The sequence below is a fragment of the Eucalyptus grandis genome, chromosome 9 (genome assembly GCF_016545825.1).
Source record: "Eucalyptus grandis isolate ANBG69807.140 chromosome 9, ASM1654582v1, whole genome shotgun sequence".
NCBI classification, from domain to species: Eukaryota; Viridiplantae; Streptophyta; class Magnoliopsida; order Myrtales; family Myrtaceae; genus Eucalyptus; species Eucalyptus grandis.
Genome location: NC_052620.1, coordinates 11,919,580 through 11,933,725, shown reverse-complemented (window position 1 = coordinate 11,933,725; position 14,146 = coordinate 11,919,580). Strand labels below are relative to the sequence as shown.

The window sequence follows — 14,146 nt, the reverse complement described above, 5'->3', positions numbered from 1 at the left end:
GTCACGACGAATTAAGGCCTCCTCAATTCGATTGATTCGGCCTCACGATCGAGATATTTGACCTTCGAATATCTCGAGAGACATTTTACAAATTGTTGTGCGGCCAAGGAAATTGTGCTAATACTTGGCTTTCACAATGCCGAGAAGTAATCAGACCAGTCCATGTATAATTATCCTCAACATCTCAAGACAATTGCAAACTCACTCACCTGAATAAATTAATCTGCCTTCGACAAGAATTTGGTAATTCAAGTCTTTAATGGGCTCCGTCCTTAGTACAATCCTTTTGTCACCATGGTTCTTTATAATCTTACGATTGTTTCCTTTGGTGTGTAGCACTCTCGACTACTCATCAAAGAAGAATGATTTCTCCCAAAATCCAATGTCTCATCTTCATTCAATATTCATCATGCTTTGGTTAGCACGCCACTTAACTCACTCCTCGTTTTTTTAGGGCCATGGGATAAACATAATTCTAGGGGCCGAAAATTTGGTTGGAGACATGATGGATGATTCTCATGTGATCAACTGAGCTTGGAATCTTCCTATGAATGGTTTTAGTTTGCAATTATCATCACCCCTATGTAGGTCACTCCTCTACCTCCTTTGGTCGGCCACCATGATCCCTATGCTCCCCCTATGCACCTAGGGAACCATTCTCGGTTCTAGGCCCTTATCTTACTTGGCAAATGTGTAATGGGGTCGGGTACACGAGTACACCGCACTATAATATCCATAATAGTTCAATCATGCCTTCACTATAAACTTAGTACACCACTTACTTAAATGTCATAACTTCATTTTCAATCACTCAACTGTAATATCGATGAAAAATTGGTCATTTGAGTACCTAATCCAACGATTCATCTTACATCATTCTTTAATTAAAGTTTATAATCTGGCATGGCTTAGAAAAAAAAGTCAAATGGAAACTAAAATGATGACACTTCATTGAAGGTATGTGGGAGCATCGGTCCCCTCTCTCTCTCTCTCTTCTCTCTCTCTCTTATTGAGGATTATGGGCTGCCTTCAGACCTGCCTTCCTCGAGGAAGTTGCTCAACGAGAAGCTCTCCACGAAGGGTGAACTTGTAGAGGTTTAATCCAATGAGCGATGTCGAGAGGCCTTCCAAGAGAATCGTTGAACTGTGATTGTTCAGATTGGATAGAAAGAGCCTTTGGAATGAGCGCTTCTTTTTCACCTTCTACTTCTTGGGCTCACACCTCTTAGCTTATCTATGATTTTGCAGTAGCCAAGGACTTATTCAGTTGTAAGTGGATTTTTAGATCAAGGAAAAGTCCAGTAACACCATTGAACTCTTCAAAACTTACTAGCACCTGTTCACTTATCTGTGATTTTGCAGCAGCTATAAATCTACTCAGTTGTAAAGGTCAAGGAAAAGTCCGGCAGCACCATTGAACTCTTCAAAACTTGCCGTTGCATCGGGATCTAAGCAATAGCTTGACTGGACTATGACGAGTACTTTAGTAAGGTTGTTAAACCCACTATAATCGGGGTCATTCTCTTTATTGCGATTTCTTATCAATTTCATGTTAAAAATATTTTTTTTTACATGGCACCCTTCTTTGAGAAAGTTTACAAGACGCCAACCCTCATTTATTCTCTTCTCCTAAGTTCCCAAATCACGTGTGCCATTTACGAAAAGTCATTTACGGCTTAAAACAAGCTCCTCGTGCATTTTAAAGAAATATTTATATGACCATCCTTAATTTATTTTATTTTAAATCATGAAAAATAAATAACAGATGATTAAAAATTATTATGGGTCTTTTATTTTAAGAATTTGAAATACATGATATACCGTTAATATAACACTAATCTAAAGACTGTCATGTCGTGTTAGTAAAATTCTGTCCTTTATCATCAGGAATTTTGTGTAGTTTTCCGAATTTCAGAAAATAACGATCCTGTAAAACTTAAAAGCCAAAATTCAAGGTCCAAAACCAATTTTGCAGCGAGATTATACGATGATGCTCTTCCATAGTTTTCTCCGAAGGGGGGCATTGCGAAGGAAAAATCAAACAGTTTCAAGCCATTCTCTCTCCATCGTATCCATCGTATCCATCGCCATATTCTCTCTCTCTCTCTCTCTCTCTCTCTCTAAATCTTGATTCTGCATATTCGCAAGCATCGTCCTTCTCGAGCAGAAGCAGCACGAACCCCATCCATGGCACCGCCAGTCCCCCGCCCTCCTCCCCTCCTCCCCGAAGAGCCCTGACCTCGCCGAAGAGCTTCTTCCCTTCTCCGCAAGACAATGCCGCTCTCCTTGACGCCGCCCCAGCGGCGGAGCGCCGCCGCGTCCCGCCTCTCCCTCTGCTCGACCAAGAACGCCTCCCCTCGCAGACCCACCAGTTTCTTTCCCCCGTACGCCTCCCAGCGCGTCCCAGCCTTCTCGGCGCCGCAGACCCACATCGTCTTGCCCAAGAATTGGCCCAATTCGCGCCACGCTTCGGCTTCCCTCAAGGGCTGCGGTTACCGGGTCAGGGCGTACCCGTCCGACAGCGCGGTGCGCGGGGAAGGGGTGAGTCATTTCGACTTCGATTCTTTTCTTTCGATTGCCGAGTTGCTCTGCCTCGTCTCGTCGGCCGTCGTGTCGGTCGTCTTCGCGGTGAAGAGGGCGGCTTTCGGAGCGGCCGGGGATAGGGTTTTGGGGTGGCTGGTGGTGGCGTTGGTGGGTGGCGTGGCGAGCGGCGCGTGGGTTAGGCGGCGGCAGTGGAGGAGGGTCTTTGAGCAGCCGGGGAAAGCGGCCGTGCCAAATGTGAACTTGGTGGAGAGGGTTGAGAAGCTGGAGGAGGACTTGAGGAGCTCCACGACTATGATCCGGGTCCTGTCGAGACAGCTCGAGAAGCTCGGGATCAGGTTTCGGGTTACTCGGAAAACTTTGAAAGAGCCAATTGCTGAGGTAATATGTGTTCCTAATTATGATTGTCGTCAGTTCAATCTTGGATTGTTCTATGTTAGGCTATAGAACTGTACTGAATCAAGGCGCTTTTCTTTATTTCCGCAAGTACAACTGAAAATTGGAGGCAAGTCATCAACAGGACTAGATTAGGGTGGGTGTTGGGTATTGTAGTGAAACATCGATTCATCTTGTGACTCAATCGAAATGGTCAGTGGCGATACAAATATCAGTCATGTTAAGTTATGAGGATCCTCATCATTTGCAAAACTGTCAGAGAAGTGAATTGGGAATATCCATTTCAAAAGAGGCATTTTATAGATAAGGTCCGGGAAAAAGCAAAAGCAATGAGCAAAACAGATAAACTTGTAAGGCTTGACCCGGCTCGTCATTTGTATGCACATGTCCTAATAACACCCACTTCTTGGTAATACTTCATTCTTGAAATTGTGGTGGTCCATGTATCATGTGTTTTGAATCAGATTTTGAGGTTATCTTTTCCAATTTTTTTTCCTATGTTGCCTCCTCAATCCTTGCACTCCTTTTCTGGGCTCTGTTTTTTTTTTTTTTGGTAAAGGTAATATATAAATAGAGGAAAGGCCAAATGTACAAAAGACCAAGGCACCAAAAACTTGCACTCAAGATGAGAATTCATTATGAGTGAAAGGATGCCATGATGCTTATCCTTTTATTGATGTTTATTCTTGCTATAGCAGGATTTCATGTCACAGTCTAAAGATGAACAAATGGAATCCAGTAGGCACTCCTAGTCCCTTGTTGCCTCTCAGAGTTGTTCTTGACCATGGGGAAAAAGATATGTGAATAAGATGGTGGTAGCATAATCCACTGTCTGATGGTTAACTTCTCCATCTTGTTAAAGCATGCTACAAGTAACAAGTAGCAAGTAACAACTAGAGTGAAAGAACTTAAACCTTCTTTCCTCTGGATAAATTCACCTTCTTTAGCACAATCATATTCTGCATTTTCCTAGGACAAGTAAGGTTAAAATCTGTCATGCTTACTCTAACTTATGGTTCAATGTAAAATACATACAAACCTTACCTCGTCACATGAACAGAGTGAAACATGGGGATAATGGGGAAGACACATACAAGGTTTCCTCTGCATTGTCTATGAATTCCTGACCTGTAGATTCTAATGCTGCTTCTGTGCTCACTTTTGTTGGGCATTGGTGGGTTACTCATTTGAACAGAATTAGAACATCCTGGATAGAGTTCTCAACCATTTCTTCATTGCTTTATCCACAACACAACTTTTGCAATTTTTATGAACCCATAAGGTTGATGTTAGGAAAGACAGAGAACATCTGTTCTTTCATTGGCAATATCATTTTCTTTCCACCCAAGATAACCATGAGGAATGGAGGATACAGGATTTGTTGAGAATGGTGTCATATCTTGGGATTTTACTCCGACCATCCTTAATGCCAGGATGTCGCCTTCCTGTCTTATGGTTTTAATATTCATAGATGGTATCTGGTGTGAATGGATAGAATGGAGTAGGAGTAGGACAATCCCTCCTCTCTACATCCTCAATTGGACACCAAAGGCTTCTTCAAATCCACCCACTACTTTTGACCAAAAAAAAAAAAAAAAAAAAAAAAAAAAATCCACCATACTAATAGTTTTTCAACTTTGTCATATGATATATAACTTTATCTGCATTGTTGTGTCATAAGACATGATGGTGTATATGTGGAAGAGCAGACTTCTTCCATTGGTAATGTCATACAGGATGTATTCATAGTATCATCATGAGGTGTATACCTGGACTGTTCTAGTTTCCTGTTTGGGTTTCTCTCGGCCAACAACCTTGCTGAGGTAGCCTAATGTAGGGAATTCTGAGGTAGTTGGAGACTTGGAAATTATATTAAATCTATGCTCTCTCTCTGTCTCTCGGGGCGACGGGTTGCACACACAAACTCATGTGAAGAATCTTTCTGATGCGCCTGGGTATGTGATTTCAACCTTTGTGATTGCAATTTTGGTTGGAGGCTTCTTGTAGAAGGTTCATTTTCCTCCCAATTTCTCTGTGTGTGTGTGGAAGTAATGTTGGGAGGAGTGAATGAAAGAGGAGCTATGGAGGACATAAGCTTGTAGGTGTTGATCACTTCAGTTTCCTTAAAATGGGGAATGGCATTGCCTCAGTTGTTTGCTGCTAGTTGTACTTTTCTCTCTTCTGGTTTCAATCTACTTGTTCTCATCTCAGATTCCCATTGTCTTATTTTTTTCTTTCTGTATTTTGTTTTCACATTGCAACTTATTCTTTTTTTTTCCCTTTTTTCTGGAATCCCTGTGAAGATGAAATTTTAGTTTTTTACCATTAATTCCATTGGTAGGAAATAGAGCTGATGGCATATCGGCCCACTATTGGGATAAGGCCTGGTTAGCAGTGATGTTATTCCCTCCTTGAGACAGACTGACAATGCCTTCTTGGCGACAAGTTCCTACAACTTAAGTCTTGCCTAAGTTGCAGAGGAGAAAGAGGAGAAATAATTATCATTTTTCCTTTCATACATGATGATAATCAATAATGCTTAGTCTTAAAGTGGGGTCCCCAATCCTGCTACAACCTCATATATCGTAGTCAAATGAAATGTTCTATGTTCTCCATAGTTGCCAATGGTAATCAGTAACACTTGGTCAAATCTGAGCTAAAACCTCTTTATGTATGTTTTGCTGTAGTTTTCAAATAAAGGACAACTCAGATGCCTTGAGCATAGCAATTGATCCTGTATTCCTAGATCTCCAAGAGAAATAAATTAGAAATTTCGTGCTAATTCAAGAAAAGTTATGTGAAAAGCTTTTCCTTCTGGTGTCCTTGTCAAATTGAGCTCGACTTCCCACCTTGATACTCCTCTGCCATTGAGCATGTGACATTCTATGAGGCAAAGCATCAGCTTGAATAAGGACATTCAAAAGCCTGATAATCTCTGATCTTAGGTATCTGATCTCAAAGAACACATCTTTATGATCCTGACGACTTCCATTTCTTCAATCTATCTTTCATATGAAGCTTATTGTAGACTTTAAATGAAGAGCCTTTGGACATAGATAATCAAACTAACTGTTAGACTTTACAAAGTCTGTTGCAATATCTCCACAAATTTACTGCTCCCTTATAAGGTGACATTCAACTTCGATGTGTTTTCTCTCATAAAACCCTGGATTAGAGGCTATATGTGGTGCAGCCTAACTGTCACAAATTTATTGGAGGAGTGTTGATCAGTGTTTAGTTTATAAGAATTATGGATCTGGATTAGGGTTCAGTTTGGTGTGTTTATGGTTTATGATTAGGCTTTTAGATTGGGTTTTCAGATTCTTGTGGTTCTGCCACCATGACAATGTTAAAGAACATAATCTTTAGACTGAAAGAGTGTATATACATATTAAGTCCTAAGCTGCTGAAATAGAGAAGCAACCTGAAGCTGCTGTATGTCTAAGGCATTGATATTAGTAACATTTATAACATTCGACAATAGTTGTTGAATCTGCATTCACTCTACCTTTCTAGAAGGCGTCAAATTCCACCCATTGCCATGAGGATGCTCAGAAACTGTAGTCTCTAGATTTAAATCAGAGGCAAGTACAACACTCCTTGAATATGTAATCAAGAGTGGCTTATGCGGCTGCCAATTATCTAACCAAAAGAATGTGTTAAAATGTCTTATCTGACGGTTCACATGAAACTGATGAACCTCTTGTGTTGAACATTTTCCTCCAGCGTGCATACGTTTACCAGGGAGGCTAAAAGAGCATCTTATTATTTATGGATTTATTATTTGACCAGTGTAACTAGGGAAATAATTCACACTTTGGATCCAAGCATGTTACCTGTTGATCTAGTGAAAAATTAATGCAGAATGGATAATAGGTTTTCCTTCGATTGCTACAGGCAAAATTAATGTAGAGCATAGTAGTATCGGACCAGGAGTGCAAAGTAATGAGAGACAGATGGCATGAGAGCATAAAGACAATATTACTGAAGGCAGGACGCTAACTTAAATGCACCAAAGTCATCAATTCCCAGTATCCCTCAACTCCAAGGGATCAACTATCCTTTAACTAACAGAAATAATTTTCCTTTATTCCTGCCCATTCAACTATCCTTTTCTGCCTCTGGTTCCTTCCCATTATTGATGTCAGTATCCCCAGCTCGACTTAAGTGATGAGCTTGAACTTGGTCCTATTGCTCCACATAATGCCCATGACTAGTAAGTCTTCATGTACTGCATCATCAAGCTTGTAACTGTGAATGCGGTTTCAAGCAGTGGGACCCTTGCCCCAGACTTTGTGACTAATTGGCACCACATTTGGGATAGCGGGCATTATAGATTCCCACTTATTTACTTCTGCAGAAAGAGGCTAAGAAAATCATCCTGTAATTGATGAAAGCAGCGTATAGAAAATTGGACAGTAATCATTTGGCAGAGATCATCTGTTTGTTGTTTCAGAGAATTTCAAATTATACAGATAATGTGGATCTAGAATGCTAAATAATTGAGTCAAGCAAAATTGGTGGGAGCTTGACAGGCCTGATTATGTGTAAGAAGATGCATGCATCATAGTGGAATGAAGGGAATTTATACTTGATTTCATGGTAGGCAACTTAATGAATCAATTTGGAAAAATTATGTGAGGGCATGGTGTGTACTGGCTCATGTAAATTAGGGCGTGCACATTTGAAAGAGCTACTATTTTGGGAGTTTCATCTGTAATGTAGATACTGTAACCATTTTTTCCAGCTCTCATGGGTCTGAACTTGTCAAAGTCAGTCCTCGCTCTGCTTGGAGGTGTCCAGGAAACCCTGCTGTTGGGCCAATAACTATGCGTCCTCATGCAAATTTTGGAATTATATGGTCTGTCAATAGAGATCCATGAGATCACTTCCAATAAATACTTGGAATAGTGGATCAACTGTGATTAATTAAACAAATGAGGCTGTCAATTTTACGAACACATTCTGTCGTTTTTTTTTTTTTATTGCTCTTATATGACCAAGAGATTATAAGAAGATTATATGTATCATTTTCTCACTTGGAAACATGCATATGGTTGTATTGTTTCTTGCGGAACTGTTTGGAGCACATGTATGCATAATTCTCCATCATTGATCCTGCTTTGATCTGAAGGCCAGGAAACATTCTCGCCATGCAAATGCAGGGTGCGGAAAATAGAGAAATGCACCAGCATCATATGGAGTCACTATAATATAAGATAATTGCTGAGTAAAACTTCTTGAGGATTTCTATTTTACTAATAAATGACTAGATAGGAAAATAAAAAATTCCCAAAATAGAATGATCTGATTTATGGGTGAATTGGGCATTTTTAATCTATCAAATGGTCCAGGAATTGATTGAAAAAAAAGGAGGCTTGGGCATAGAGAGAACCCATGGTAGACCACCTGGTGCCACTGACTCTATAGTGGAAATGCCTACAAGAGAGAAAAGGGATGAGATGGAGTGTTTAAAGTTGAACAATTTACTAAAATCACTTTCTAGTTGATATAAGTTGTTGCATCTCCCTTAGGAAGTAACTTTGCTTCCAAAATCATTAGAAAAGGTCGCATCTGCTCTAACGATGTGTTTTTTTGTCTTAAGACTGCAGCTCTGGCTCAAAAGAATTCAGAGGCTACTCGTGCATTGGCAATGCAAGAAGACATCCTTGAAAAGGAGCTTGGTGAAATTCAGAAGGTTTTGCTGGCAATGCAGGTTTTTAATGACTTTCCAGACCTCTCGACTCATTGTGAATGATAAAACTTTTCATCTCAGTACGACTTGATCGCCGTGAAATTGCCCATCTAGAAAATGGCATGCTCTCTCCTGAGTTTGCTGCTAATATTCTTCTTTGACTTCCGGCAGGATCAGCAGCAGAAACAACTTGAGCTGATTCTTGCAATTGGAAAGACCGGAAAACTATGGGAAAGCCGACGGGCACCTAATCCAGAACATACAAATGAATCCGCGAGTTTGGCCAAGGAAGATTTGAAGCAGTTAGAATCAACCAAACTAAAGCCCCTATGATGAGCCAGGGAACTGAATCGTGAAAATTGGAGAATTGTGAAAGCAGCCAATGTAGGATGTTATGGTCCTCTTGCGATTTAGCTACCATGGCCACACGCCGCGAATTCAGGTCTATGAGGAAGGAACCCAAAAAGAGCTGGTTCTTTTCAAATGTGCATTTCTGGGTAAATTCCTGCATCATCATTCTTACAATTAGATGAAAGATCAGATTCCTGTTGAAAGTTGCTTGTTTTTGTGAGGTCGTAACTCATCGTGATCCGGATAGAACTCTATGGTTGTACAAGAATAAGGGGCTTAATGAATTATTTTCCTTGTTAGGTTTGTTAAGTGTCTCAGTGTACCCTGTTTTCAAGTTGTTTTTTTTTTTTTGAGAAGTTGCCTTCCCAAAAAATCCTCCAGGACTTAGTAAAGAAAATCCTGGTGCAATCAAATTGACCGAAGATGCTCCAAGTTAGTTCGAATAATTGGAATGATTGACCCTATGGGCTGCTTCATTTGATTTATGGAAAATTGTGAAATTAGAAAAGATTTTTCAATTTTGATCATCTACTGCTTCCAAAAATGAGTCAACAGAAAATATCTTTATAATCAGCCATAATCTCTATCAAAACATTTTTGTTGTTAATAAAAAAAAAATGTCTTTCGTTTGTTCAGCTTCTAAAGCGATATGAATGATTAAATTAAGAATTCAATTCATGTTTCGCAAAATGAAGAAAAAAAAAGAAATTTGCGAGATAGCAAATCTTCTCCATAGAAAGAGAAGGAGAAAAAGACAGACAAGCCCCTGCAAGTATGTTAGAGCTATTAAATTGACTTGTCGTTTTGGACAAAATGAGCTGAAATGGGAAAAGACATAAAAAAAAGTTGTAAATTTATTTTGTTGGTATAAATTCAGTCATAAATTATTTAATTAGACTAATTTAGCTCTAAATCTTTTGATATTGATACTAATGGTTCATTCAGCCGACTTAGGTTGAAATTTTTTAAATTTCTTTTTTCATCTCCTTGTTCTTTCCCTTTCCTTTTGCCATTGGTTAGCCATTGGCCATGACTGGTCAATCACTAGTCACAGGCCATAGTCGGTGAGGGTCAACTTTGTTGAGCCACGATTGGGCGAAGATGAGCGCTGGCAAGAGGCCTCTTGCCAAATCTAGTGAGGCCCACTCTCACCTTGGGCAACCTTGTAGGCACTCGCCCTCACCTAAGCGAGGCCAATCCTTACCAGCCATGGTTTGTAGCTAGTGGCCAACCTTTGACCACCTTGTAGGCACTTGCCCTCGCCTAAGCGAGGCCAATCCTTGCTAGCCATGGTTTGTAGCTAGTGGCCAACCTTTGATCACCGTCAAAAAGAAAAGGAAAGAGGAAAGAAAAAAAAAAAAAAGAATTATCAAAAAACTATAAAAAAATTGTCAACATCAATGTCAATTGTGTTGTGTAGAATACCCATCGTCTAAGTCAATAAATCACATCCTAAATTGGCTGAATATATTAAATTGATATTAATATAAAATTATATAAGATTAAATTGATCCAATTAAAATGTTTTAAACTAAATTACCACAACTATTATAGGTTTAGAAAATATTTTTTGGTACTTTTCCCGCTAAAGATAGACCCAAGCTTGTGAATATCCACTTTATAGGAATTGTCTACTGAAATTGTTTCCCTTCCTACTGTCTGTTCCTATGTTTTCGTCCCCAAATTTTTAGCCTCGTCTTGTTCGAAAATCTTCAAAACAGGAGAACCCTTCATGGAATCTCCAGCTTCTGCTTAAGCTAAGCAAAAGTTGTCGTTTTCGAAATGCAAGGGTTTTTTTACAGTTGTCTTATCTTTTTCATTCTCGTCATCCTCAGCTAAGCAAAAGTTGTTTTCGAAACGGCACCAAGCGTCAAGCAATCATGGAGCAGCGGCGGCGGGGGCCCTTCCTCAGCCCTCAGTCTAGTACCAGGTAGAGAAAGGAAACCTTATCTCAAGATTTCCGTGAAGTCGGGCATACAAGGTTTGACTGTTTGGTACTAGTTTTTGTCCCGCAAAGAATCATTAGATGTGACTCAGGGCTAACCTGGTAAACCCTCACTGTCTCAGTCTTCGCAGAGCTCCATAAACGTTTCACTGTTATCATCATCGACTTCCATCTTTTTTGTTCTAAGATGATGGTCTCGGAGCTCTAAAATTCGACTCTCCAGTCTCTCGCGATCGATAGAGGAGGGAAGACTGTTGGTATTAGCGATCCAATCGACATTGGACGATACTCCGGAGTCGTTTTAGCAAGAAATCAGAACTGAGCAAGATGGAGTTGGATCATGATGCTTCAGCAAGGAATAGACCTCATGCAGTGTGTGTTCCATACCCATCCCAGGGCCATGTCACGCCCATCATGCACCTCGCCAAGCTCCTCCACTCCAGGGGCTTCCATGTCACTGTTGTCAATACCGAGCACAACCACCGGCGCTTGATCCGGTCCCATGGGCCGGACTCAGTGAAGGGCCTGCCCGATTTCTGCTTCGAGGCCATCCCTGATGGGCTGCCGCCGTCCGACAGCGACGCCACCCAGGACGTCCCCTTGCTGTGCGACTCCGTCAGGAAGAACTGCCTCGGCCCGTTCCGGGAGCTCCTAGCAAGGTTGAACTCGTCTGAGGATGTCCCTAGAGTGAGCTGCGTGGTCTCGGACGGCGTCATGAGCTTTGCCATTGACGTAGCCCAGGAAATAGGAGTTCCTGAGGTTCAGTTATGGACTGCCTCCGCTTGCAGCTTCATGGCGTATCTGCACTATAGAGAGCTTGTCAGAAGAGGGATATTTCCATTCAAAAGTAGGTACTTTTGATTACCCTCTTCTCAATTTCAATCAAATTTTGTATGTGAGAGTAGTTATTGTACTGTTTGATTTCAATTCTCTGCAATCTTGTCTTGTTTGGCCTATTTGATTGCTCAATAGTAAGGACTTGAGGAAAAGAAAATCAAGAACCTTCTGCGTCTCTGCTCAAACTTGAAAGTGAAAACTCTCGGTGGTATTTAGTACTTCTTTGTTCCTTATATGAAAGGTGACAGTCTTGTTCAGCCTATTTGATTGCTCAACACAAGTAAGGATTGAGAGAATCAAGAAGCTCTTCTTCTGGGATTGAAACCAAAGTTGTAAAGAGTATACAAGGATGCTGGATGTTAAAGATTGCTCGATTTTCCCAAAACCTGTTGTCGGCATTTCGTAGCTTTGTGCAGTACTTCATGTGAATGTGACAATCATGTTGTTGTGAATTTCCAGATGAGAACTTCCTCAGCGATGGCACACTGGACATGCCTATAGATTGGATACCCGGCATGAGAAACATCCGGCTTAGAGACATCCCCAGCCACATCAGGACGACCAACCCCAAAAGCATCATGTTCGATTTCATGGGAGAAGAAGCTCAGAACTGCCTCAAATCCCCGGTGATTGCTTTCAACACATTTGACACCTTTGAGCATGAGGTCCTTGATGCAATCACCGTCAAGTTCCCTTCCATATACACCATCGGCCCGCTTCCCTTGATGGCGACTGCCAATGAAGGAGTCAGAATCCGAATCAATAAAGTCAAGCCTGTGGAAGGAGGACACGGAATGCCTGCGATGGCTGGACGGAAAAGAACCCAATTCGGTGGTATACGTGAACTACGGGAGCGTGACAGTGATGTCGGGGAAGCACTTGGAGGAGTTCGCTTGGGGGCTTGCAAACAGCAACCATCCATTTCTCTGGATCGTCCGGCCCGACATTGTGAAGGGCGAGTCAGCAGCCCTGCCACGGGAGTTCCTCGACGGGATCAGAGGCCGAGGAATGCTGGCAAGCTGGTGCCCACAAGAAGAGGTGCTGAATCACCCATCAGTAGGTGCGTTCTTGACGCACTGTGGGTGGAATTCAATGCTGGAGAGCGTGAGCGCAGGAGTGCCCGTGATATGCTGGCCATTCTTTGCGGATCAGCAGACAAACTGCAGGTACGCCTGCACGGAGTGGGGGATTGGAGTGGAGGTGGATGAGGACGTGAGGAGGGAGGAGATTGAAGGACTGGTGAGGCAGGTGATGGAAGGTGAGGAAGGGAGGAGGATGAGGGAGAGAGCTCAGTACTGGAAGAGAGAAGCTGAAGCTGCAGCTTCCCCTGGCGGGTCATCACATGGCAACTTTGAGAGGTTTCTTGAGGAAGCTCTTGCGTTCAAGAAAGGAGATTGTGCTTGAGCAAAGATCATCTTGGATTGTTGAGTTTTGACTTTTTTGTAGTACAGCTTATGTTTAAGCTCCCTTCTGTAGTTGACCAATCTGCCTCTTGTCAGTTTCCATTCTTTTGAAGTTGGAGATGTGTCGAATGTATGATTGATGATATTACAAATGTAATGTTACAATTTATAATGGGGAGTAGTTAAAAATATTAAGATCAGTCTTTTTATATTTTATTATTGGTTGATATTATATATTTTATAATATCAAAGATATATTGCGTTAGAATGAAGTCAAATTGCATGACCTGGAAAACTAAAGAATGGTAGCAAGACTGGTTTGGGACGGCTAATCTTCCCTCTAAGTCGTCCCAACCAAACTTGTATTTAAGTTTTCGAGTACCTTTTGGGTTATCGAAATAGATGTGATTATTTTTTGCCTCTAATAGTGATTACACTTTTGGTGTCATGGAAATCCAGATTATGCAGTCACTTTAATGTCAAATTCTTGTAGAAATTCATATGAATCATAAAAAGTAAAGCAAAAACGATGAATATTGCTAAAAGGATGTAGATTGAATGAGTTGATTTCTATTTGGGGTGTGTATAGTTGCTCAAGTGACCTCGTATATTTTAGAAGAATAGAACTATTCTTGAGGTAAAATAGACCTTGGGTTCGGGTTTTGGGTTTACCGCAAGACAAATCCCAAAACATCCCCAAAAAAAAAAAAAAAGTGGAAATAGCCCTATTCGTGTTGTTGTTTTTTTTTTTTTTTTTTTTTTGGGATCCAGCTAAAAAGAAAAACATACGAATGATTGAAGCAAAAGAAAAAAAAATTAATATCACAAAAAACCCAAAATTGATATACTTATAAAAAATTAACACCAATTTAATTTTTTGATCACGAAAAATTTCAAATTAATGTACTTATGATGGATTTCTATAAACTAATTCTTTGACCACAAAAACTTCAAACTACTATATTTATGATAAATTTA

The 14,146-nt window shown here is 40.8% G+C and overlaps 1 protein-coding gene and 1 non-coding gene across 2 annotated transcripts; both read left to right on the top strand.

The window, feature by feature from the left end:
* Nucleotides 1-2,022: 2,022 nt before the first annotated feature.
* Nucleotides 2,023-9,292, top strand: LOC104418308 (hypothetical protein). Its single transcript, XM_010029610.3, has 3 exons — nucleotides 2,023-2,922; nucleotides 8,543-8,653; nucleotides 8,804-9,292. The coding sequence occupies exons 1-3, from the start codon at nucleotides 2,275-2,277 to the stop codon at nucleotides 8,963-8,965; spliced, it is 921 nt and encodes a 306-aa protein (XP_010027912.2). The 5' UTR covers nucleotides 2,023-2,274; the 3' UTR covers nucleotides 8,966-9,292.
* Nucleotides 9,293-10,686: 1,394 nt separating this feature from the next.
* Nucleotides 10,687-13,368, top strand: LOC104418307. Its single transcript, XR_005546350.1, has 2 exons — nucleotides 10,687-11,775; nucleotides 12,225-13,368. It is a non-coding gene; the product is annotated as a linamarin synthase 2 (transcript).
* Nucleotides 13,369-14,146: the final 778 nt, after the last annotated feature.

Bases quoted from the DNA above. Each gene is read 5' to 3' on its own strand.
- LOC104418308 (XM_010029610.3), top strand. From the start codon at position 2,275: ATGCCGCTCTCCTTGACGCCGCCCCAGCGGCGGAGCGCCGCCGCGTCC. The intron at 2,923-8,542 runs GTAATATGTGTT...TTTTGTCTTAAG, and splicing joins TGAAAGAGCCAATTGCTGAG to ACTGCAGCTCTGGCTCAAAA. The intron at 8,654-8,803 runs GTTTTTAATGAC...GACTTCCGGCAG, and splicing joins AGGTTTTGCTGGCAATGCAG to GATCAGCAGCAGAAACAACT.